Source organism: Hippocampus comes, unplaced genomic scaffold, assembly GCF_001891065.2.
Source record: "Hippocampus comes isolate QL1 unplaced genomic scaffold, H_comes_QL1_v1.1 scaffold125, whole genome shotgun sequence".
Lineage (NCBI taxonomy): Eukaryota > Metazoa > Chordata > Actinopteri > Syngnathiformes > Syngnathidae > Hippocampus > Hippocampus comes.
The window spans coordinates 1,555,255-1,580,434 of record NW_017805453.1 but is presented as its reverse complement, the minus strand read 5'-3'; the positions used below and the strand labels follow the sequence as shown (position 1 = coordinate 1,580,434).

Genomic DNA, 25,180 nt, shown 5'->3' with positions numbered 1-25,180 from the left:
TCTATTTATTTGTTGTTGTTTTTTTGTTGTTGTTTTTTTTTTTTTTTTAATGCTCCGTCATCTTCTCTGAGGTTAGAAGTCACGCAAGCCTATTTTTACAAAGTCAGGAATAAAACGTATTGAGTTTTGAAGTAAAAATAAAAGTCATCAAATAGCTAAGTAAAGAACAGATACTCCCAACAATCTCGCTATTTGCTGCCCACCACTGCAGTTCACCTCTCCCTTCTTTCCAGGTGAAACAACGGTGGAGGAGATGTACGACCGGATGTTTACCGTCACCAGCCGCGTGCGATTCTTAGTCAGCAAAGAAGACGACGGCGTGCCGGTGGATTGCATCATCGACCATCCGGCCGCGAATGACCTGCTGGCTCAACGGAACCTGGAAGTGCTATGTGAGCAGCTTCTTAAAACTACCGCTACACAATGACACCGCACACCGCAATCCGAACGCATGATTACTCCGGAAATTACTGCACAGCAACAAATCACCTAACACAGTGAAGCCTGTAAAGTCAAATGCCACCCGGGATGTGAAATATTCCTCGGGCGTGTCCCAAAGTCATACATAACTTCACCAAGCATATAAGCGTTTTCATTTTTTATCTGACTTTTTGTGGCGATGTTATCTTGTTAACATAATGGGGTTGTAAGTTAATAGTTTTGAATTGATCATGAGAGTTACTTTTTATTTCAATTTGACTCTTGTTTCTTAAATGAATTAGATTTAGTGGTCGGAACGTGTTTGTTAGTTTTTGTTCGTGATTTATTTATTTTTTTCCAAAAATGCTTTGTTTTAGTTTAGTTTGAAAACGGGGTCTATTTGTGCTAATATTATAGTTAGTTTTAGTTTTATCAACGTAACATGGAGTTTCAGTTAGTTATCGTTGTTTTAATAGCACTTTCACCATTTTCTTTCCTGAACAAAAATCGTGTTATGGTTTTACTTTATTTCGTTATTTTTTGTGCATGTTTGTTTTATTCTTTTTGAATATCTACTATTAATAGGCTTCTTTTTATGCGTTGGATTTTAAAATGTTAAAATGGTGAAAAATTGCCTTTTCCTCACTCACCTTTTGCGTTACGTCCTTTTTTTTTTCTTTCAACAGACTTTATCACGCATGTATCTTAATACTGTGCTTGTCAAGATAAAATTTCAAAGTTTGGGAGTGTTGGAAACATTGTTCATCTTTTCAAATGAGTTTAATAATGTGCATTTACTGATTTCGTCAAATAATATACCCGTTGCTAAGCAGAGTTCATAGGGTGTAAATATAACTAGTTTTTTTTCCGATTACTTGATTAACGAATGAGAAATTCTGTAGAATAATAGACTTCTCCTCCACTAATTAGCGAAATTATTACTGGCCAATCAACGTGCGCGTTCACCATGCGCTGAAGAGACAAGACTATAAAAATGCTCCTCGACAGCACACAGATTTTGCTCTTGTTAGCTTCAGGTGCTTTTCTGATCAAGTGTGACTGATAAACCGGACTGCCTCAGTGCATCTTAATTAAAGGTTAAGTCACTATAGTGTACGAGGCGAAGAATATTAAATTTGGTCTGCATTCTATGTCTGACCTTTGAAGGAAAAACACAAAGCTTGGCTGGAAGTGCTTGACAATTTGGTCATCTTGGGCACACGGCGATAAGGAGAGAGAAATGATTTTGTTGTAAACTACGACCGGTTGAGTAGATCTCACCTGTGCACATCGGATAATCCTTTTCATCCTGCCCCACGTTTCACTCCTGGCTATTTTTTTTTTACTTTTGTTCGAGTTGTTCTCGCTTCACGTTTCCGAGTGCAATAATAATTTTATTGGAGTTTTGGTTGCAGGTAGGAGAGGCAGTAAAAAAAGAGCCGGTCGGCCTTGTTAAGGGTATACCCTACAAGTCAATAAGTGTCTTTTTTTTTTCTTTTCTTTTCTTTTTTTTTATTCCTCAGATAAACCTGAAGTGAAGATTGTGGTGACGTATCCCGAAGGATTAACTCGAGAGGGCGATAATCTTGATCTGACGTGCATTGCAGGAGGAAAACCACAGTGAGTGCACGTGTGCAGTACAGATGAAGGGTGGGACAAAATGTCAGAGTCAACGTGCATCGTATGACTTTCACTTATAGCACAATCTTGAGACATCACGTCAAATCACGAGATGAGGGCTTTTCGATATCCAAATAGGTGGAGTTTATGACAGCTGTTTCTGTATTGTTATTCATGATATATTAATGTTTTTTTCTAATATATTGATGAGAATGCAATTGCTGTATTGCGATACTATTGAAATTTTATTGGATTTTCCACCCCCATGTCAAACACTGACAATGTTTTCTGCTTCACCTTGATATTTTGACAGGAAAATATACTTGTTAATTGCTTTTAAACAAATAGATGTCTCTGGAGTGCCTTCCCAACCTTCAAAGAATGAAATTAAATAACCAAGTTAATCTTTTTTTTTTTTTTTTTTTTGCCTGTTTCTGTAAAAATGTGTTGAAATGACTAAACTAGTGACCCCACTCCCCCAAAAAAGTTCTGAGCCGCACACCAAGCGACTGTCACACAAAACCAATTTACTGCAACGAGAAAACCGCGACCTTAAGTGTTATTATCGCATAGCATTTTGACACACCACTTTCAATACACTGTACTGCTGTATAATTTACCGAACCACAAACGTGACTGTCAAGGAAGAAGTGGCCCGCCGTAGCTATTTTATAATACTGCAAAGAGAGGAAATAGGGGGGGAGCTGAAACGTGGGTATTTAAGAGACTTGGCAAAGATTGCTCCATTCATTGAGCATTCGTAGTTCAGCGACAGAGACTCCCCATGCTTTGCTTTTTAGCCCCAGGTCCATATGAAACCATAAGCACACAGAGATAGGAGTAAGTTTTTCAATTGGCAGAGTTTGCCAAATATGTCTCTTTTCAGTGCAGCGTTTCAATATGACTCTCAGTATTGACCTGTATTTAAGCTTCCTGTGCAAATGTGTTCACAGTCCTCATCAGATCAACTGGCTAAGGGTGAACGAGGACATGCCGTCTCACGCCGTGGTCACCGGCTCGGACTTGTTCATTGAGAACCTCAACAAGTCCTTCAACGGCACGTATCGCTGTGTGGCCTCCAACACGGTGGGCGAGGCCTATGATGACTATATCCTCTATGTGTACGGTGAGTAGGCGCTGCGCCTCATTGCACGACAGTCCTCCATTACTGTTCAACGCCTGATTAATATGGAACTTCGGCATTGTTGAATCACAACTTTTTTGAGCAACAAGTCAAGTATGGGTTGTGTCAAAAAGGTCCCTGGATTGTGTCACAAAAGTATATTAAAAACTAAACTGCAGGTTTTCCCCTATAAAGTTATTCTTTTGGAGCCGAACGCACTTTCCCAGCCTTCCCTGAGATGCCATCAAGCGTTTTTGCAAGCATTCTTCCGGGACCCTCCACAGCTCTGTCTTCATGTCCATCTTGATCTCATCAAAGTCTTCAAAACGGGTACTGGAGGTTTTCCCCTAAGCTAGGGCAATAGGGAAAGAAAAAAAATAATAATACCGAGCCATGTTAGTTGGCTTCTTCTTCTCAGCCAGGAAGTGTCAGATGCTCGCCATGGTGAAACAGCCACGAGTTGTCATCCCCCAACTTTCACCTCTCCTCATGCCTTGAATGAAGCAAACATCTTTAGTGGAACCAGTTAAATACAGTTACTGCATGTTTTTAATGATAGGCGAAAGGGGGGCATTTATTTGAGGTGTTTATTTGTCTTCCATAGATGACTGAGGGATGTCCACTATTTGCTGCAACTCAGTATTTCCCTTTATGTTCATCCAGCATGCAACACATTTGTTTGTCCCCCCCCCCCACCACCACCACCACATTTACACTTTTAAGTCATGTAGAAGTGTTAAAATTAAAAAAAAAGCTTTATCTCTGTCTACAAATTGCCTGGATAAACTTGACCTCACTAACAGTGACAGGAGCTCATACTCCAAACCATATAGACCTGTGGAAATGCATCCTTTGTTCCCCCCTATATTTTGCATGTCGAGGGAGATTGTTAGATTTGTGAGCGGGAAGGGCACTTTTATTTAAACAGTGGGATGTGAGGCGAACGTGCTGTGTGGCATTAAAAAGCAAAGCCTGTTGTCGAGAAAGGGCCTTCTGTTGGCTTTTATGAGATCTGATTGCAGCTTTCACGACAATGATATTGTGTTGATTTGTTCTCGGCCGCCTCATTTAAATTGACTTGACAGTCATTGTCAAAAAGCAACATTGTTGTGGTTTGTTTATCTGGCGGACGAGCAAATTATGATGACAGCTGTTGAAAATGTGCATTTGTGTGCAGAAATGAAAAGGTTTTTTTTTCCTCCACGTCTGGGCCGTCTTGCCAATTGTGTAGCTGGCAGCTTTTTAGCAAAGGAGCTTGCAAAAAAATGTACATTAAAGAAGAGCAGGCAATCATGAAATGCCCTTGAGAAGGCATTCATACTTGGTAGTATTAAAATATTTTTACTTTTACTCACTTCATTTGTCTCCCATTTTCTATAGCGCTCTTCCTGTTCATGGTCACAGCAGGAGTTGGCCCCTAACCACGAGACTATACCATCAACAATCAGAGGGTCACAAAAAGTGGGAATCAGTTTTTATGGATTATTCAATTTAAGGAAAACAGTTCAAGTCAAATTCTGTGGAACCTTGGTTCTGTGTATATATATATACATATATATATATAAAGTCTGACTAAAACTGGATCCTCTGAAAACTGAAGCAATAGTTCCCATAGGAAATAATGTAAATCCTGTTAATCTGTTCTGGACACCCCCAAAAAAGGGAGGGAGCCCTTTCAAGTATTTCAAATTGACGGGTTTAATGAATTGACCTTCTGGAGGTATGAATGGTTCAGCGGGAGTGCTGTTGTCAGTTTTCTTTTTTAAAATTTATTTTTCAGGGTGAATGTGTTGGGAGAGAACAGAACAGCCTTGGTGGGTGCGAGGCACATCTCACATAATGCTTTCGAGACACACACACACACACACACACACACACACACACACACACACACATTCACACATTCAATAGTACCTCCTAATCCAAATCTCTCAGGTGAAAAGCATTCAGTATTCCAGTAATTACTCTCAGAGATAGTCCGTGCTGTTTGAGAAGTTAATCCTTGAGAGAAGTTTGCAAAGCTGTCTTTTGGGTGCCCGCATTGAACATTACGGTTAGTGAAAAGATGCCTATGGCGAGGTCATACTGGTGTATTCCAAACGGTTCATTCAAATGTAATATACAGAAAAATCAATCTTTCGGTGAGTAAATTCCAAACAGTGTTTACAGGTCACCACTTCTTGCCTTTTTGCATGCTGCCTACTTTCAAACAGAGCATGTTCGGAGGGCACATCACATAATGTTCACCTTCCTCCCGTTTGTTCGGAACGACTGCGCCAGTCAAGTCACGCGGCATATAAGCCAGACGAATTGTGACAATTTATCCACGGGTTGCGCTCAGGACTCAAATAAATAACCGGTCCGATGGTGTATCTGTGTGGAAATTGTAATCCTGCAAAATAATCTCAATTTTTTATAAATTTACCTGTAATCTGATTATGTCTCTTTTTCTGGGCTGTAATGGATTCCAGTGATTTTTTTTTTTTTTGTATTGCCGATATATGTATTCCGTTACTCCCCAAGCCAATCCTCAAATCATTACATTTTGTCATCATTTTTCGTGTTCAAAGTAATGTACAGTATGTAATTGTTAAGGTATCATGATTTTGGCAGGCATCATTTTATGCAGCTTTATTGTCATATTTTGACTTCATGTTTCATGTTCTGTAAATTCAACACGGAGAAGAGTGTTGGTATCGTCAAATACAGTTCACTGCTATACCTCCGTAATTCAGTCCTACATGTTTGCAGCAATTATGTTTAAATATTTTGAGTAAATTGTTCTTGGAAACAAATCACTAAATTCACTGGGCATTGTCTTGAATGCCGTTTATGTGGCTGAATGAAAAAGCATAGCTGCAGCGACTAAAAGGCTATGTTCTCTGTCCAGAAATCTTTTTTTTGTTGTTGTTGTTGTTTTTGCAGCCAGTATCTGAGTCTGTATCCTCATTGCCCTGTTGTCTCTTCAATTAGCAACTGACTCTACACATATTTTAAGAATTTCCATTAAAGAGCTTCTCTCTTGTGTGAGCACGGACGTCCGAAACCGGAGATTGGTAAAAAGTGCTCATAATTGCTTATAATTATGTCTGTGAATCCCATGCCTCTTTTTGTGCAGGATTTAATGCCATCCCAAATCAGGTTGCGATCTGTGCGAGGCTTTGTTGTCCCAGACTAATCACGCCCGCTACAGCGGCTTAATTAGTGTGTTTGTACACTGCAGATTGGCCCTCGTGTGATAACCTTGTCCTGAGTAGTCTCGCGTTTTGCAAACGCCACTTGAAATGTCGGCCATTAATTTCATTTATCATGTCTGGTCAAATTGATGTTTTTAAGACTTTGTCTTTTTATTGTCTTTGGTTTGTAAGTGTCTTCTTTCAGCGACTGATCCAATTTTTTTTTTCTATGCTCCACTTTGGGGTTACCGCTGAGGTCGGTCAGACTCTCTTCAGCCACTTTGCCAATATCCTCATTCGCTTTGTTCTGCCAGCCTTCTATTTGGACACATATTATGGCTGTAATTTTTGCTCTGTTCTAATCGGAGTTATCTCACATATAAACAATAGCAAAAGTAGCATCAGAATCTTCGATATCATCTCGATAGGGAAAAAAAGGGGGTGATTTCATGTAGGGTCTATTTCTTCTCTGCAGAATATATTCGCATGTACTAAGCCTTCTGCCCATAAACTGCACCCCCAACCCCGCCCCCGCCCCTGGAAAAAAAACAATGCAGTACCAGCAGGAAACTGTGGAGTCACTGTTGAGATCCAATTACCCGAAATGATCTATCATTGAATGTCACTGAATATCTAAAGGTATGGATACTTGCTTCTAAACAAACAAACAAAAAACATCTCTGAAACTTTTATGTGTTTTAGAAAATATTTTCAAAGTCAATTTCAAAGTCAAATTTTGGTCATGTCAAGTTACTAAAATATTGACCAATCTTGAAAATGATTGAAGATTTTGAATCCTTTTCGAGTTCCCTTTCCAACAAAATCTGTTTTGTGAAGTTTGACAGTAGGTACTGAGACATTAGGGATCAATGGAAGGAGGTCATGCCCCTTTTTGCAACAAATGGCAAAATTTGTTGCACGGTAGCTCTCAAACCCCTGCTCCGATTGATCAAAATATTGAGATTTAGTGTTGTGCCAACACTGTCAACAAGTACACTACATTTCATTAAAATCCAAATCTGCTTGGTTCAACCCACTGGGTGATTTGTCACGGAACGACCCCTGAACTTCTCAACATTATTTTATAAGAAGTGATGACCTTTCATTCTGCGTCTGCCCAGTCAAGTGTGTGTGTGTGTGTGTGTGTGTGTGTGTGTGTGTGTGTGTGTGTGTGTGTGTGCGTGCGTGCAAGTGAGCGTGCATGCGTGTGTGTATGTGTTGTCGATGTAAATCCCCATCAAATCAAATCCTATTGTATTGCGTGCAGATACTTCTCATACAGGAGTAGAAGCACAAGACAAAGAGAGAGGCATCCTTCCTCCCTCAGTCTGCCCCTATACTTCACATCTATGCTGCCTTCGTCTGCTGTCGATCCCGATGCTGACTTCTTTGACCTGTAAATCCTCCATGGAGCAAAAGTTAAAGATTGGCTGTATATTTACCTTGAATGTGCCCACAGCATTCAAGGGTGTTACTATTTTCACGAAGTGGAAAAACTGTCAACACAGCCAATGTATGGATGGATAAATGGGTGTATGAAATCTGTGATACAGTATCTAAGCCAAAGGCTACTTAATATAGATTTGGAGGTGTTTTATAAGTTATGAAATATTTCTAAAATGACATTTTCATGTTAATGTGAGGGGTCTGATAAGTGATCCCTGGTCATTTTATATATATATATATATATAGAGAGAGAGAGAGAGAGAGAGAGAGAGAGAGAGAGAGAGAGAGAGAGAGAGAGAGAGAGAGAGAGAGATAATTTAATCATTATTTTCTATTTTGTTTATCTCTTTGAAATATTGACCAATTTGAACCAAATTTGCTTTGTGTGTCACTGAGACTATCTTGTGGAACCAGGTTTAATCCGATCAGATTTTTATTATTAGCATTATGTAATTTAACATGCAAAATCCCATATTCAGATCGCATCAGATTAATTTTTATTGTTATTGGCCCATGTGGGATGTTGGCGTATATGATTGTGTTCATCCCATGTACCTCTTCACTCAGTAAGTTTTTGAAACAAACATTGAATGCAGTGTGCTGTATTTGAAAAGCCCAGTCAACCACAATATGTCAATGTTATAAAGTCTTAACCAAAAGAAAAACAAATACAAGTAGGAGCAGTGTTGCATGTAAACAAATTTCACAGTTTTGTTGGACTTGGTGGTCAAATCCTTTCCTTCGCTCTTGGAAATGTGGGCTCATCATCCACAAATACACTCATACCTGTGCCTTGATAATACACAGACTCGAAGTCATCCAGCCTGGAAAATTGCCCATGGAGAACTCCTGTTTGCCTTGATATTATATGTGCCACATCCTATCACGGCCTTTGTGAAGACCCTCCAACCCCTGAATGGCCAATTTCCCCTTTTTCCACACGCTGACATTTCTGCTATCAGACCACCTTCGGTCAACGGGTGCGCAGTGGAGCCCACCCTCCTCTTCAAATGCTGTCAGAGGGGAATCTCGCTACCGTCCCATGATACCTTCCCCGCTACTGCCACCATGCACTCCATAGCCGGCGGCAGCCTTACACCATCCTTGATGTTTTATCATTAGTTTGGAAGTGTGCGCTTCCCTGCTGCTGTCTTTTGATGGAATGCAGACAGTAACAGCACTGGGAGAGGGCCAGGCAATTTCCCCCCGCTGTGCTTTCTCGCAGCAAGGGGTTGTGCTATCTTTCCCTCCCATAGCCCCACCATATATCCTCCTGATGAGGTACCTCACGACTCCCCTCAGTGCCACCGCTTACCTCAATTGGCCTCTGACGCCTTTTTCCCGTGATGATGTTTGCCAATTAGCGACAGGCCCGAATCGACACCACGCAGTCCTCGATGGGGACCACCTCTGTGGTTTCATCCGCGCTTTGACTTAATTACCCGGAGAGATGGAGGTAAATGGCAATATAGAACCATGGTGGTGCGTTGTTATTTTGCATTGTTAATTTGAAAGACAGGATAATATGACATGTTGTCATGTAACAGTATGACGCGCATTACAGAAATGTGTCTTTTGTGTGCATTGAAATGGGCCATATGGCAAGCCGTTTGCGCATTTATTTGATGTCAGGAAGGGGATGGGCTGGGGAGTAGCCCGGCTACGTGTAGACAAGGTCTTAGTAACATGTAGTAATATCATTTGTTCATTACAGAAGATAAAGAATGTACGACTAGGAATATTGTGAGTAACATCTAGGGTGCACTAGTACAGCAACTCTACCTTACTCGTAACTTCCACTACCAGATTCTGTTTCATTTTTTCAAGGTGGGCACATCAATAAATTTTGCCCGTCCATTATTCGGCAATGGCTGGGACACCAATCAGTCAGTCATTGTCAATACGTCATGATTTCAAGCCGAACCAAACTGTAATAGTCAATCCGTCATCATTATTTTAACCGCGTTTCCGTCATTGCCGAATGACAGTTTGTCACCGCTTTTAACTTTAGTAAATCTCACTGGTTGCCATTATTTTAGGGTACTTAAAGTAAAATTGTAGTTTGAAATCATTTCAGTCATTTCCTTGAATATTAAGTCCTGAATAAACATAGCATGCTAGTATTATGTTTATCGAGCCGCTGCCTCGCTTTTGCACTGGCTTCAGTCCCTCTGTGTTAAACCCACACCTACAGCTCCCCATCAACACCCCCCCCAAAAAAAAAAACACATCAGTTTGAATAGCCTCTTGTTGTCAATGGCCTTTGTCTTCTTTACTTCTTGTCTTTCTTATTTCTTATGTGTTCTTTATTTTTTGTTTTTCTTTACTCTTTTTGTCTAGATGCTCCCACTACTATCCCCACACCCACCTCCAACCCAGTCAACACGCAAGGTACTGTACACCTCCCCATCACCACCACCACTACCATTGCTGTGGCCCTCTCTATACCGCATGTGTGAGTGTTTATGATTATTTGTGAACAGGTAGTTCTCATCGAGATAGGCGCTGATGGGTGACATTGAGGACAGGATGCAGGGTGCCGTCAGCACACCCCGGTCGTGTGTTTGAGCCCTGCACTCTGCTATCTTATCAGCATCTGCAGCTGTATCTCGCTACCCCCAGCCGTCCATCATATGAAAAAACCCTTTACCTCTCGTATAAAGCTCACAATTTGTCTTTGTAAGGCCAGAAAAAAAACATAAAAAATCATTTCAGTAAATGAAAGCTAAATCGGTGGCCAACCTGCCCCACACACAGCCTTGTACATTTCATTCGGTTTCAAGTGTTTCTCAATAAAAGCCGTGTTTTAAACGCACCGGCAAGGCTACGTGCACGGCAAGGGCGCACAGGGAGGTGGTATTTGGATATGCCACAATGTGACATTTGCAAAAAAATAATAAAATAAAGTTTAAAAAATGCTTAAAAGATAGGTCACTTTATCAGTAGTAGCGGGAGACTCAACTGATGTAGGTTCAAAGGATTAATATATCAATATCTGCACAACTCCTTCTCCGGTCACCTTTTTATGTCCCAACCATGAATATGTTACTCACTGATATTTGGAAAATTCAACACAATAACATGACTGTCAAATAAAAGCTCCTTTCTTTTTAATGTGAAATATTAATAAAAAAATAGATGTAATTGTCAGAGAAAAAAAATAGCAATTCGTTTTCCATTTGAAATCATGTGTCTATTTCAATTGAAAACAAGATTTGTTTTTCTGTTTTTTTGAAAATGTTTTACATTCCATACAATACATAGAATGTTTTACAATATACGATTTATCTGGAAATCCCCTCTGCCACCCCCAAGACTGGAAATCAGTAGTTTCACATTGCAGTTTGCAATGCAAAATTTGCATTTTGCGCCTCATCAAAACACAGCAAAACTGAGAATCAACTGCTGGAACAGTCCCACAAAGCTTTGCTGAGCTTGACATCACCTACTGTGGGTAGTTGGAGGTCAAGACAAGCTCAGTGTTTATCATGCTGCGCAAGCTAGCTAGCAATTAGCTCTGGCTGGTTACTGCTGTGACTAAACTCGTAGCAGAGTCATTACTAAGACAGTAATCATATAACAATAAGATACATTTCTGACAAGTATCTTTCACACGAAGGGATGATGAGAAAAGACGAAGAAGGCATGTTTGTTACCAAGCTAACCTAAAACCGACACTGCTCGCAGAAATTAAATGCTTGGGGTTGAATCCACTTTTCACAGACATGAGGCTGGAACCGCGTTAAACAACAAAATAGCGGGCAATTTGTTAAGTGTCTGGACTCGGATGATAAAATCATATTTGCTAAACAGAACCGGAACAAGAAACGAATTAACTTCATGCCCCACGAATATGAGCACGATTCTCAAATGTGTCCATTCATAATGGCGTGCATAGCTGTGAAAAAGAGATATCATCGAGAATGCTGTCCAGCTTCAACAGAATAGGAGCGCTAGCAATACTAAGCTAGCATTAGTACTTTTAACATCCCAACAGCTGCTATGTTGGTAGCATGACATATTTGTGATAGAATGTTACCTTAACACAAAATTTACTGGCCTCAAGTTTTATTTTGAGGAATGTAAATTCAATTCAAAAGGTTTATTTGTTTTGTGAGGATATCCCCCCATATTTTAAGCACAGCTCCTGAAGCCCAAGGTAACAGGTCAGCACAAGACTGCAAGTGCGTGCCTGCGAGTGCACTGCAAATAATGATACCTTGTCATTGACGTCATCTTTCTCGGATTGGTTGTTTTTTCTTGGACACAGTGGTTTCTCGCTATGTTCTCTTGACTGCTTATTGCGTCTCAGCTTGCGGGAAACACATTGAGCTGGTCCACAGCCAATCACAGGACGCATGTAGACAAACAGCCATTCACACTCACATTCATACCTATGGACATTTTAGACTTGAGTCTTTAATTAACTTACCATGTTTTAAAGTCTTCAATTAACTTACCATTTCCCAATCACATTTCATGCCTTTTTTCTTGCCTGCCCGTGTCCAAACAGTTTCTTTCAGCTTTTTCCCCAAATAAACAGGTGATACAAACTGAGGATATTACCTTTCCTCATGAGCCCTCCCCTTCCATACACAGCCATCATTCGTTTTTTTTTCTTTTTCCCCCCCTGGTTGTAACATCATGAAAGACGAAAGGGGATTTAGTGCAATTTATGCAGTGCATGCTGGGAGGATGTAATTGAGCCTTGTCACATTTTGCGACTCCTCTAAACGTCCTGTCACGGGGCCACGCTAAGCTGGTTGGAGCTAGATTGCTTTGCAGCACCTTAATCAGCATAACGATGCAAAAATAGTTGGACTGGCTGTAACATAAAGCACAATGTTCATTAAAAAGCCATTGTGGCGCCACTGGCACCCCCGGCTGAGAACTAGCTGGATTTGTAATCACAGGCCGCCCAGTGTCTACGCTGCAGATGTATTTGTAATTGTCACACGTACAGTCACGAAGAGATGAAGCAGCATGTCACGCACAAAGAGGTCTTTTAGTCGGTGTCAAATGTCAGTTGTTGTGTCGTCTGTGCTCGACTTTGAATTTGGGTGACAAGGCCCCTTTCTTTCTTGTCGCTGCAGAGCGGCAGCAAACGGCACAATAAACGTCTGCCATGTTGTTTCATGTTTGTGAAAAGTTTCAAAAGAGTTCAAATTGCTGGGTCTCAAAGGGTGTTTTTGTGTGCATGCGCAAACCTCTCGGGAGAGAGTTCATTCAACCTTTCAAAAGAGTCATTCTTGTTTCATGTGTTTGAAAGTTTCTTGCAGTAAGTTTCATTTGAAACATAAAAACATTTGTCACACATATCCAACCATGTCAACTCGCTATGTTGCGTCAAGGTCGAACACAGTTTTGCGTTATCTCTGGTGCCTAGCCTCATTAGGGTTGAGGGTGGGCTGGGGCCTATCCCAGCTGACTGAGAGTGAATTGATCTATCTATCTATCTATCTATCTAGAGAGAGAGAGAGAGACATATTCTCTTGCTCAGAGTAGTGCCATATTCTCCTGCTCATGAGCAAGTCATTAGAATTTTTTTTTTTCTTGGGCAGGGGAATGGGCACAACCAGAAAAGTATCTTTGAGGGGGGCGTGGCCTAGCAGTCGATGGCTAGTTCAGTGGTCATGCTCCTCGCAAAAGTTCATTTTTTATTCAACTAAAGAAGGGGCATCGCTGAATCTCGCTCGGAATTTTGACAACCGACAGAGTAAAAAAAAATCGACCAAATTGTGGTTGGTAACTCAAAAATGATATTAGTTGGCGCACTGTATAGTTATTAGAGAGTATGGAATGAGGCGATGATTCTGAACCAGCCAGTGTTAAACAAGGGCAGAAATACCCACAATCCTCAGCTCGGGAGCAGAGTAAGATAATTTTCCCAAGCCATCAGATGCTCGGAGATGATCCGAAGCAGGAACCTCATATCCCGGCTAAGCCCTCACAAGACACCCTCAATGCTCTTGGCCAGCCCGCCTCCATACGGCAAAAGGAATTAGGTTGTCGGCTTGATTGAACAGACAACATTGCCTCCATTTGTCAGCTTGGGAGCTCCCTTGTTTTACGGTGAAATTTGTAGGTTTTCCTAGGTCATGCTGGAAATGATGAGGGGGTGAAATGGAGACATACATGTCGGGCTGGGAGTCTTTCTGTGAGTACTTGTTATTTGAAGGTAAATCCCTCCCGTGGTGTCTAATGCAAATTTTTGCTTGCCGGTCAATCGTGTTTTCCATTGAATGCTAGCATTTAGCCAGCAATAAACCTAAATTGAACTATTTTTTTTGTATTCAAAAGAAAATATACGATGTATGTTGTGTTTAGTTTTACAGGAAATTCCAACTGGTGGTTGCTTTCACAATACTTTTTGGCACGTTTTTTTTTCCTTTTTTTTTTCTTCAATAATGCATCAGAGAGAGAGAGAGAGAGAGAGAGAGAGAGAGAGAGAATACAAACCTCAACACAGTTCACATTGCTTGCCTGACTTGTTTTTTTTTTCCTCTCGCTCATGTTCGCGGAGTATGTGCTTTATTTTCCTCTGTTGACTCACACAAGCAAATCGGAGTGTTTTTTTCTCCATTAGAAGTGTGGGAATCACACCAGATGGAGAGTCCATTTTGAGCAGGTTTTTGTGTCTATGAGCCACCGACATGTTTCCACTTCTGTGCAGTCTCGAAGTTCTTGTTGAATATTACGAGAGCGCTGTCAACTTGGAAGCCCCGCGGTGTGTCGTTGCCTTTTCATTTTCTTTTCTTTCAAAAATTGGGTAGTCGTTTAAAGAATGATAATTGTCCCCCCCCCCTTTTTTTAAATTTGTTTAGCGTGAATCCCAGTTGATTTTTTTTTTTTGCAGTTTATTTTCGCTTCATAAAGAAAGTGAGAGAGTTTTTTTTTTTTTTAAATAAATTGGTTAAGAGTGCCAGCCCACCCCCAAGTGAAGCTTCATTACATGAATGTTGGCTTCTCATGGAGCAGTTGCCAGTCATTAAAAAAAATATGCACATTATATGTTGTATGAAGCCTAAAAAATTCCCTGATCTATATTTTTAAATTCCAGCTCATATTTGAAGAAGGAAAAAATACAGTGTGCCCATGATCTTCTGATGTAAAAAAAAAAAAAAAGGATTTGGATGAGGATTTTTTTTCAAGGCTCAACACACCCAGGGGTTCACTGACACGGTTTTTCTTCATTCGTAGTTTTATTCATGACTTTTTTCCTTCCTCCCTCTTGAATCACAACACTTTTGCATCGCCAAATTGTCCTTGGTCTCGACAAAGGCCGCAAGAAATCTATTTAGAAGGTGAGCCGTCGGAAATAAAAGTCTAACGTTGCAGCGCTCGAGTACGACGCTCCGCAATTGATTTGGTTAAAGGTTACCCATTTACGCTCAGTCCTCATCTTGTTTGGTTTCTTTTCTTTTCGAAACAAACTCAAAAGACGCGGACCTTTTCCAATTCTGTCCTGCTAAATTGCTATTGACGGACTGGGAGTTCATTCTTAACGGATGCACCATTGTACATTCGAGTCCATTCGATGGAGCATTTACCTTCTCAATACGGCAAAGTCATTAACGCTACATCCGTGAATTTGGGCTTTTTGGGGTTTGGAGCAAAAAGTTCCTCATGTAATTTTTAGACGATATAATACCAATCTTTATACTGTGTATTTTGAGGGTGACTAAACCTAAAAATAAAACCAAACACAAAGACTGGATCTTTTTGGGGGGTTTGAATCGTTTCCATTTTCTGCAAATAAAAGCTCTTTATGAAGTTATTTAGATTTGGAATTTGGCAATTACTGTATCTTGTCAGGAGTTTATTAAAAAAAAAAAAGTTCATTCTACTCAAACATATACTAAATCGTCTAAGTCTAAATAGCAATATCAGAGAATTGTATGCTGTGTATACACTACAATACAGCGTATGCAAAAAAACGACATGAATAAAATTTGAAATAGAATCATATGCACTACACAGAATCAAATATCCACCCCACCCCCAAAAAGAAAAAAAAAAACCCGAATATTAACCCTTTCATGCACGTTGTAACTTGATAACATGACAGGCTGTCCACTGTAGTAACCTCTGTCCCTGAAAGGGCAAAAACAAAGATTGAAAATGTGATCATTCAAAAATAAAATGCAAAATAATAAAATACCAGTCGAACATGACTTTATTATCCTGTTAACTATTCCTCTTGTAGTTAACAATAAAATGTATATTCAGGAATATAAATCACAAAAAAAAAGCTCTAGCATTTCCTTTATATAGCGCTTTCTTGGGACACTTAACGACACAAAATAAAAGACAAAACAATGACAACAAAAACCGACAGTAACAAAAATAAAGACAACAGGATATGCAATATGTGAACTGCTCATTACACCGTGACTTCAAAACTTGAACGTTATGTATTTATTAATGGATTGGCATGAATTCAGCCGAGGAACAAATGGCCCCGTAAATATTTGACATGTACACAGACAACAGAGAGGTGACACGTTAAAGTATGTGGTGCAGAGCTACTTTCTCCATCACCCAGACTTGGGCATTACTTGCAAATCCCCTTTATCCCGCTCACACCAGCACCATAAATCCCCGCGGCCTGCTCACATCCTGTCACGATGCCGTCGCAGGCATGTCAGCGCTCCAGCACGGAACGCGGAGCCGCGCTTCGCTGACAGCATGGACAAGCAGCCGCATTACAGACATCATCAAATTGTGCTGATGACAAGAGGGAGGCAGGACACGTTGCTGCCTGTTGTCATTATATATGACATTTGAATGTGACACATAGTGAGAGATGTATCGCACGCAAATCTATTTATTGAACCTCTCTTGGGGATCCGGCTCTTGATCCCGACAGAATTCTGCCTTGTCGACAGCAGTCGCACAGTCAAACCGCAAAGCCGGAAGGAGTCAGGCAGAAGTGTTGAGAAGTGGGAAATTGGAAGACAAAAGTAGCTCAAATAAATCTGGTTTGTTGTCTTCAATTGGAAGAATTTACACACCGCCAGCGCAATTGAACATTTTTTTTAAAAACATATTTTATGATATACAAATTAACTTCGCAAAAATTAACATACCATTTTTAAACATACATACTGTTTTTGTTTTATTGAGCTGCTTTCGAATTTCAGGTTGAAATCCAGATTTACGATGGAATCTTTGACCATTTGATTCATGTTTTTTCCTCCCAATAAGTAATAATACAATATAATACAATACAGCTACTCATTTTTCAATAAGTAATTCCACAGCACAATACCGTGACATTTAATTGGATTATAATTTTATATTATAATGAATTTATTTGCCGAAGTAATTGACTAGAGTCATCAGTTGTAGGAAAAGCGTGACTGCTTGAAAATGGCCTTGGAAAGTGAATTCAAGTGTTGCACCATAATAACGCAAAAAGCTGTTGCAGACAGTGCTGAGTAAAATGTTTTTGGGAAGCTTTAACTGGAGCATCCTCATTTATTTATTTTTACTCATTCCAGGAGCACAGGACTGGCTGTTTTGTTTTGCCCCCCCTCCCTACCCCCAGCACCACCACCACCACCTCATCACCTGTTAAAATAACTCTCCCTAGGTGTGCAGAGGCATGTTTCTTGGCGGATGTGAAAGACGGCGGGGGGCAATGTGAGGGCAGGGAGGCGCGAAGAGGAGAAGGAAGATAGTGGAGGAGAATTGGTGGAGTTTGTCAAGGCTACAGACAGGACTGTGCCCATGTCTTTTTAGTACATGGATGTTCATTAAAGTGCAGCTTTTCTTTCTCCTGAGGGACTTGGCCGTGCTTTCTGGCATCCCCCGCCACAGTAAACACACTGCGCCTCACACATCCAACTCTCGGCACGTGGTTCTTTTCAAACTGGGGGGGGGGGGGGCGGAGGTTTTGCTCATGCGAAACCAAACTTCAAAAAAACGCTCATTAATTAGTTTCACTGTGCTCGCATTTATGACAAATTACGCTTTGTGCAGACTTTTTTACAGCAATTACATGGTGCCGTATTGGGAGCAGTGCTTCCTAAAACCCCACCGGCGGCGCTGTAGTGAACAAAGAATGAAAAAAAACATTTTTTGACACTTTTTTGGTAGCGGGGCGAGGTATTGATAAATTTGCCATATGCTTGTAACTTTTCATTCCTGCCAACTCTCCCATTTCTTTCGGGGATTTTGCCATCTGCCACACGTGAAGGAAACCGCTTCATGAGCATGATTGCATGATGCCATTTTTTTTCTTTTAAATTGCTCAACATCTGCCTAGTAACAAGGATTTGCACATGTAGACCCGTGCTTTATTAAATCCAGCAGGTGGGACTGTGGTGAAATGAAGCTTTTCGTTTAATAGTATTCTCCTATCCAGATTAATGACACACCAACCAAATATAAGATGAGAATGATCACAGAAACTCCAAAGAGGTGTGATTCACTTCCAGATAAGGCCGGCTTCAAATCATGGAATGTGAATTTTTTCCCCGAGACTTGTGAATTTCATTGAATCTCATTGAAAAGGATCGAGCACACTCGAAATGGAAAAATGCTTTATGTCACGGAGGCAGTGTGCAGTCGGGAGGTCAGGACTCACGGACCGCTCCGACTACACTCACACTTTGAAGGAGAGCAACTTCTTTTATTTTGCGAATGCTAAGGCATTCGCACCATAATATAATTCATAAATTAAAATGAGAATTATTCCGCTCACTTTTTGACGTGGCTCTCCCTCCACAGAATTCACATCATTCCAATGTCGTCATATTTCAAAAATTCACATCTATTTCCTCATCCCCAAGATTCTGTTTTCCCACAATTCAACAGTTTTTCATGTTCATCTTATTCAATCCCCCTTGGAACAAATGTCAACATTCCAGAAATTGACACGTAAAAACTTTACACATTGCGTATTTTCACCAATATCATTTCACATCATTCCATCCCATTAAACGTCATTCCATGTCATACCTTATTATTGAATAAGGAAGATCATTCCACATTTTTCATCAACCTATTGCACATTTTTCAGCAATACCATTTCACATTACTACAGTTCATTCCATATTATCCAATATCATTACATATCATTCAAAATCACCATTCAAAGATTGAGCATTCTCATACAATTCTTCCAGAAATCTCAAAGTCTATTTAGTTTTGTAGAAAATAAATCCAATCAAAGTAATTTAATCACAATACCGACCTTATGGCCAAACGCCTGCTGGGAAGTTCATCACAAAAAGAAAAAGTGTGCCTTGGCTCTAGATCAGGCATCCTCATTTTTCATGGAGACGTATTTAACGGACCAGCAAAACACAGACAAATGATAAAATACACGTCTAGCTTAACTTTGCACCATTATGCACTGTTTCTCTTCAAAATCGTCATCTTCAGCTAATCTTCTCGTTGCTAGCTAGCTGTCGTGGCATAAGTAAGACCGAGCTTGCCTCGATCACTAACCGCGGTATGTGATGTAAGCGACGCGTGTGCATCCAGCCCAGCAAAGCTTTTTGAGACCGTCTCACTTAAATGATTGGTGCGCCATCACATTTTTTTCTTTTGGAAAAAAAAAAAAAAAAGGAACTCTGAGATAGTTTTCTTCCATTGTTACACTGCTGGTGTTTTAGAGCGAAATCGTTCAAGTCAAGAGTATGACTAGTGAGATTGGGGGCAAATTGAGCTGCTCTCTCATGCAGCAAAGAACAGTGGCGCCATTTCCGTCTCCCATTCCCACCCCCCGTCTACTTTCACACCTTCATCACTCCCGTTGCGTGCCCATTGTAGACGATTGATCAACGCCTCCGAACTATTCTGGGCCGGAAAATGTAAAGGCTTCAAATGTTGCCTTCTTTCCGGGGTGCAGGGGTACGCGGATAAATGTGCCTTCACGTGAAAGAGCGCAGCTCCATGATACCTGAGGCGAGCGGCTGCAATTTATCTGCAGACTGCGTGTCATGATGGAGCTCGATATGACTTCCACAAATGGCCTCTTATGAAGCGCAATATATTTTATTGCGTGTGAACTCTCACCCAAATTGTAGGCGGTGTTGACTGTTACACGGGATAATAACGTCCTCAAAACACCCCTCCAACCCGACGGTATAAAAGCGCCGTGTATGGTCTATGTAAAGACACCTCAGTAACAGAAGTATTGTTGACAGCAGATAGAAATACTTCTTTTTATTTGCTACAAGTCCACTGCTACAGTTTTACAGTTTTATTTAATTTTTAGCCACTGTGACAAATAAATACAAGTACATGGACAAAGAAATGCCAGCTCCGATGCTTTCACTAACACAACAGCTGTCCTTGCTGGTCCACTAATATTTTAAAGTGAATAACCGTTACTATTAAATAAACAGGTGTCCTGGCTGGTCTATGGATATTATTAAGGTTTTTTTTGTTTTGTTTTGTTTTTTTTTGTCCCAGGCACTTTTGTACTGTGTTATTTACTTCCATCATGATAGATAAATACATCAATGAAAAGTACAGCCACTGCGCCAGACTGCTACTGCTAACAGCCACAACATGTGAGGTGTCCTGGCTGGTTCGCCAAAATAATAAAAGAATAATTTTAAAAAATACGACCAAGCACCACTGATATGTGTAACGTGGCAAGAACTTTGAAGCCACTGAGATAAAAAAAAAAAAAAAAAAACCATCAAGAAATGTGTTATCACAATGCTGGGTTTTTTTTTTTGTTTGTTTGTGTATTTTTTTTTCTAACCGTAATTTACTTTCATCATGATAAATAAATACGTACATAAATAAGTTAATTAGCAATGATTCTAGTGTATGCCCTGCGATTGGCTGGCAACCAGTTCAGGGTGTCCCCCGCCCCTCTTGCGACCTCGTGAGCATAAGCGGATTAGAAAATGCATGGATGAATGAATAGATAAAATGATTGATATGTTGCCACAATAGCAATCAATATGACCTTTACCCCAAGTTAGCTATTTCGAAGCTGTTACATCAGGGTCAAATGATGCCAAATTGTTGCTTAAATTTCCCTTCTTACGGCTGCTCATTTAACAAGACATTCTTGTCCTTTTAACATTGCAATACAATATAATACATTACCTCTTTCTTTATATGCCGTGTTCATAACAGCTGCAGTTCTTTAGTGTGTGAAGAAACATTCCAATTGAATGGCCTCGCCTGTAATCGAGTGCACTTGAAGCCCTGAAAAGAAGCATAACTGAAAAACGTGGTGATAAAACGTTGGCGCAGTGCTACAGTATTCCAGTTGCTGTATGTGTCCTTAAGTAAGAACAAAATACTTTAATAGTCTATTTGTGGTCCCTTAAGTTAAACCGTTTAGCATACACACAGCTCCCCCAACCCCTTAGGGAGTAAATAGTGCCATTGTAGCATGTGTTTTTTTTTTTTTTTTTTAATCAGTGAACAACATAAACTGGCACTTTTCAGAGTCGAGCTTCCTTTGCGTTAGGTCAAGTGACGATGCCTGGAGAGAAAATAAGCCTGTTTTGTTTATCTCGCCAGTCTAATCATTTGTGTGTTACCACAAAAAAACATGACAATATTTGGACGGCACAGTTTTCATTTTGTTCTTGATGAAATAACGTACTCTAAGGTCTTTGTGAGAGCTAGTTGACGTTCAGCTTTCATTGAAGTGGTTTCATAGAAATTCAAGAATGCTCGGCATTTTAAGTAGTTGCCGGGTCTCAAAAGTATGTGGACAACAGCACTAATTACCGTATTTTCCGCACTTGGGTGTATAAGGCGCCTTCAATGAATGGCCTAATTTGAAACTGTTTTCATATATAGGGCGCAACTCATTATAAGGCGCATAGAATAGAAGCTACAATAGTGGCTGCAGTTGCGTTATGCATCCCCTAGATTGAGTTACGCTAAAGGGAATACAATACAATTCAGCTTTATTTATATAGAGCTTCCACAATCGCTCCAGCTGTAACAAAGCGATTCACGGAACATTTAGAATACTACGTCCAAGAATTCAGAATATTATATTCGCACTGTCGCCTTATGAGAAAATCGAATGCTTTTAGGTGTACCTCAGAGTGTGGAAAATACTGCACTTGTCATTTTTTTTTCCTGTACTTTTGTGGCAAATGTGCAGTAAACCTTTGCTTTTCATGGGGCACATTTAGAATACTACGTCCAAGAATTCAGAATATTGTTGCATCTATAAGGCGCATCGTATTATAAGCCGCACTGTCGCCTTATGACAAAATTCAATGCTTTTAGGTGCACCTCAGAGTGTGGAAAATACCGCACTTGTCAGTTTTTTTTTTCGGTACTTTTGCGGCAAATGTGCAGTAAACCTTTGCTTTTCATGGGGAAAATGGACTGAGCCCTGCCATGGAGAGCGAAAAGACACAAATAGTTGACTGTTGTAGTGATGCATCGATGCCACAAGCATCATCAACTGGAAGCACCATGCATATAACGGACACAACAACGAACCCATGTTACATCACCTTATTCGGTTATAAACACAGATATCAATAAATATGTGGAGCATCACACATTGGCTAGTACACAAACGGTATTAAGTCCTTATGCTACCTTTTGGCATTTACTGTGTGCACAGTCAGAAATGTTTGTCAATCACACAGCCAAGTTGGTGCTACTGCGACATTTTACTTTCCGAATGACATCTCAAATGGAGTCAGTGGATCAAACAGTGCTGTTTGTATACATCTGGATCTCTATTTGTTGTCAAATGATTACATGTAAATGTTCTTGTTTTCAGACTCCCGAGCCGGTGAGGGCGCGCCACCCAAACTCGACCATGCTGTCATTGGCGGGGTGGTTGCCGTGGTGATGTTCGCCATCCTCTGCGCGCTGATTGTTCTCGGCCGGTATTTTGCCAGACACAAAGGTAAAATGCGGCCAATCGCACTTGACCATGAACTCATCCCGAGTGTCTTTTGTTGTCGTCTGAGAGGCTTCTCGAGTGTGTTGTTCTTTTTGTTTGCGCGCAGGCACTTACTTCACGCACGAAGCCAAAGGGGCGGACGACGCAGCCGACGCCGACACGGCCATCATCAACGCCGAGGGCGGAAACACCAACACGGATGAGAAGAAGGAGTATTACATCTAAAGTGTGGAAGGAAGGCTGGTGGTGTCTAACTCTGATTCAGATCATTGTTTGGTGGGTGGCGGGGGGTAGGGAGAATGAGGATTTAGAGAGGAACCGAAATTAGGACTGGCTTGGCCTCGTGTTGAGAAGAGGCCCAGTCTCCTGTCTCCTGGACTGCTGGGGCCTAAACTTCTGTACAATTTCTTTCTTTTACAGACTATTTCGTGCCTTGTTCGATCTCCGTTTTTTTTTTTTTTTTTCCTTTCCCGTCGTCAGTCCCACTCACGTGCTTGTTGGTTTAGATGTTTGACAGTGGACCCCGATCTGAAAGTGGCCTGTTGTGTGTGTGCGTGTGTGTGTGTGCGCGCGTGTGTGTGCGCGCGTGTGTGTGTGTGTGTGTGTGTGTGTGTGTGTGTGTGTGTGTGTGTTTATGTTGTGCCGCCGATCAAAAGGAGGATGATCATGACCCTTTTTATTCTGCAGTAAACTTGTAGAGGACATATCATGCCATTTTGACCTAACTTAAAGCAGTTCCCAGATGTGTAAATGTCATGTCTGTAACTTGTTTGATTCCAGATTCCCCCAAATAAAAAAATCATTGTGTCATGCAAAGTAGCCACTGTTCACCCCTCCCCTATCTACCGTGGGGTGTGCCAATCCGACTAGAGCTTTGCATTTCCATAGGGACCAGGTGCAGATGTATTGAGCCTCATATTAAAAAGCAAGCGCATCTGAGCGCCCTTTAAGTGGTCCCCAAGTCGTTTTCCTTCAGGTTCAATGTCGTACTGATTTTTCACATACTGACAAACTTTTGTCAATGCGGGGTGAGAGTGGAATGATTGAGTTTCTGACGTATCTTCCCAATTGGAAACTAATCACCATACTGAAGAACGGTGGTTGGGGACCACTGAATTAGGATGTAGATACATGAACGTGGCACATGCAGCAAAAACATCGCCAAACACTGTGACTTCATAGTCAAGCCAAAATCGAAACAGCTTGCTTACAGGCACATTTTCGGCAATTAAAAAGCCCCTTTTTCGCAATATGCCCCCTTTCAGAGTCAAACACGTGTATACGTTCTGGGTCAAAGTTCAGCTATTATTGCAATTTCATCTCCCAATCACTAACATTTACATTTGATGCTGTTGGATTACACGTGAATGTCAGACAAAACAAACAAAAAGAGTTGAAATCGGGAGCCACTTTATTCGGGACACCTGATCAAAGCCGTATGGTGTCATCGGCCCACAAAACTGAAGATTGCCCTTACCCTGTTTTGTTTTTGTAACATGTTTGTGAGCTGTGATTGAAGTTTTTCTTCCCCAAATAGAACATTTGGGATCTTTTATGGCTCTGTGAGTACCCTGAAGTCTGTCCATGAATCCAGAACCAAACCAACTGGTTGTTGATACGATGCAATGATACAATTTTACGATGAAAAGAGCAAAATGACAAAGTGGTACTTTTTTATGATAAGTCATAATGTTAAAGAAAGTCTACTTATCAAAATTTCCTAAGGAGAAATGTAGCATTTTATAAAAATAAAGTTAAATTATGACCAAACGTGGTCATTTTAATGTGCATTAAATCCGTAAGACTTCATAATTGTATGAGGGATAAAAGTCAAGTATTATGTAAAACAAAACGTAATTAAAAACGTATACACATCTAAAATAATTTTCAGAAAAGAAGTTTAACCTGTTAAATATCAATTTTTTTTGAAAGAGGGTTGATGTTGTGCACTCGAGAGTTTAACCATATGCGTTTTTCACAAATGTGCGTGTATATAGTACTGTATTAGCCATTTTTATGATCAGGTCTCCAGAGAGACTCGTTTCAGACATGGTGCGGTTTGTCAAAGTGGGTATTTAGATATTAACTGGCTAAATTACAACTCTGTTCTTAGAATTTTAAAACGTAATTTTTGAAATTTAATGCGAGCTGTTCTGAAAGCACGTTGTGCCTGATAAAGTGGGTTTTTTTTTTTCACCCGATGAAAAGTCGCCCGTCTGTGTGTCTGTGTAAATGTCAAGACAGGAGTTATCTTTAGGCGTTAGCCGTGGTGTAAAGTTAAGTCCGATGATAGCTGAACAATGTTCATTATTGAGTTGATGTCAGTTTCGATGTCTTTGGAGTTCGCATAAATGCTAACAAAAAAAAGGGAATATTTTATTCTCATTTCATTATTGAGTTGATGTCAGTTTCGATGTCTTTGAACAAAAAAAAGGGAATATTTTATTCTCAGATATGATCTTTATTCTTTTCTCTGTTATTTTTATTAAGAAATATGGTCACAAAATCTAATTTACATAGTATTGATCAGCCTGG

At 40.4% G+C, this 25,180-nt stretch overlaps 1 protein-coding gene across 5 annotated transcripts in view; it reads left to right on the top strand.

Annotated features, from left to right (window-relative positions):
- cadm1b (cell adhesion molecule 1b) overlaps positions 1-23,216 on the top strand; it is a 163,033-nt gene extending 139,817 nt beyond the window's left edge. For 4 of the 5 annotated variants that reach the window (XM_019874319.1, XM_019874320.1, XM_019874324.1 and 1 more), the window contains 6 exons: positions 234-392; positions 1,944-2,040; positions 2,994-3,166; positions 10,126-10,176; positions 22,520-22,648; positions 22,752-23,216. In XM_019874319.1, coding sequence (XP_019729878.1) covers positions 234-392; positions 1,944-2,040; positions 2,994-3,166; positions 10,126-10,176; positions 22,520-22,648; positions 22,752-22,870 — 728 coding nt within the window. In that variant the 3' untranslated portion in view covers positions 22,871-23,216. The remainder of the gene's footprint in view (positions 1-233; positions 393-1,943; positions 2,041-2,993; positions 3,167-10,125; positions 10,177-22,519; positions 22,649-22,751) is intronic. The other variant, XM_019874321.1, reaches the window with a different exon arrangement.
- Positions 23,217-25,180: the final 1,964 nt, after the last annotated feature.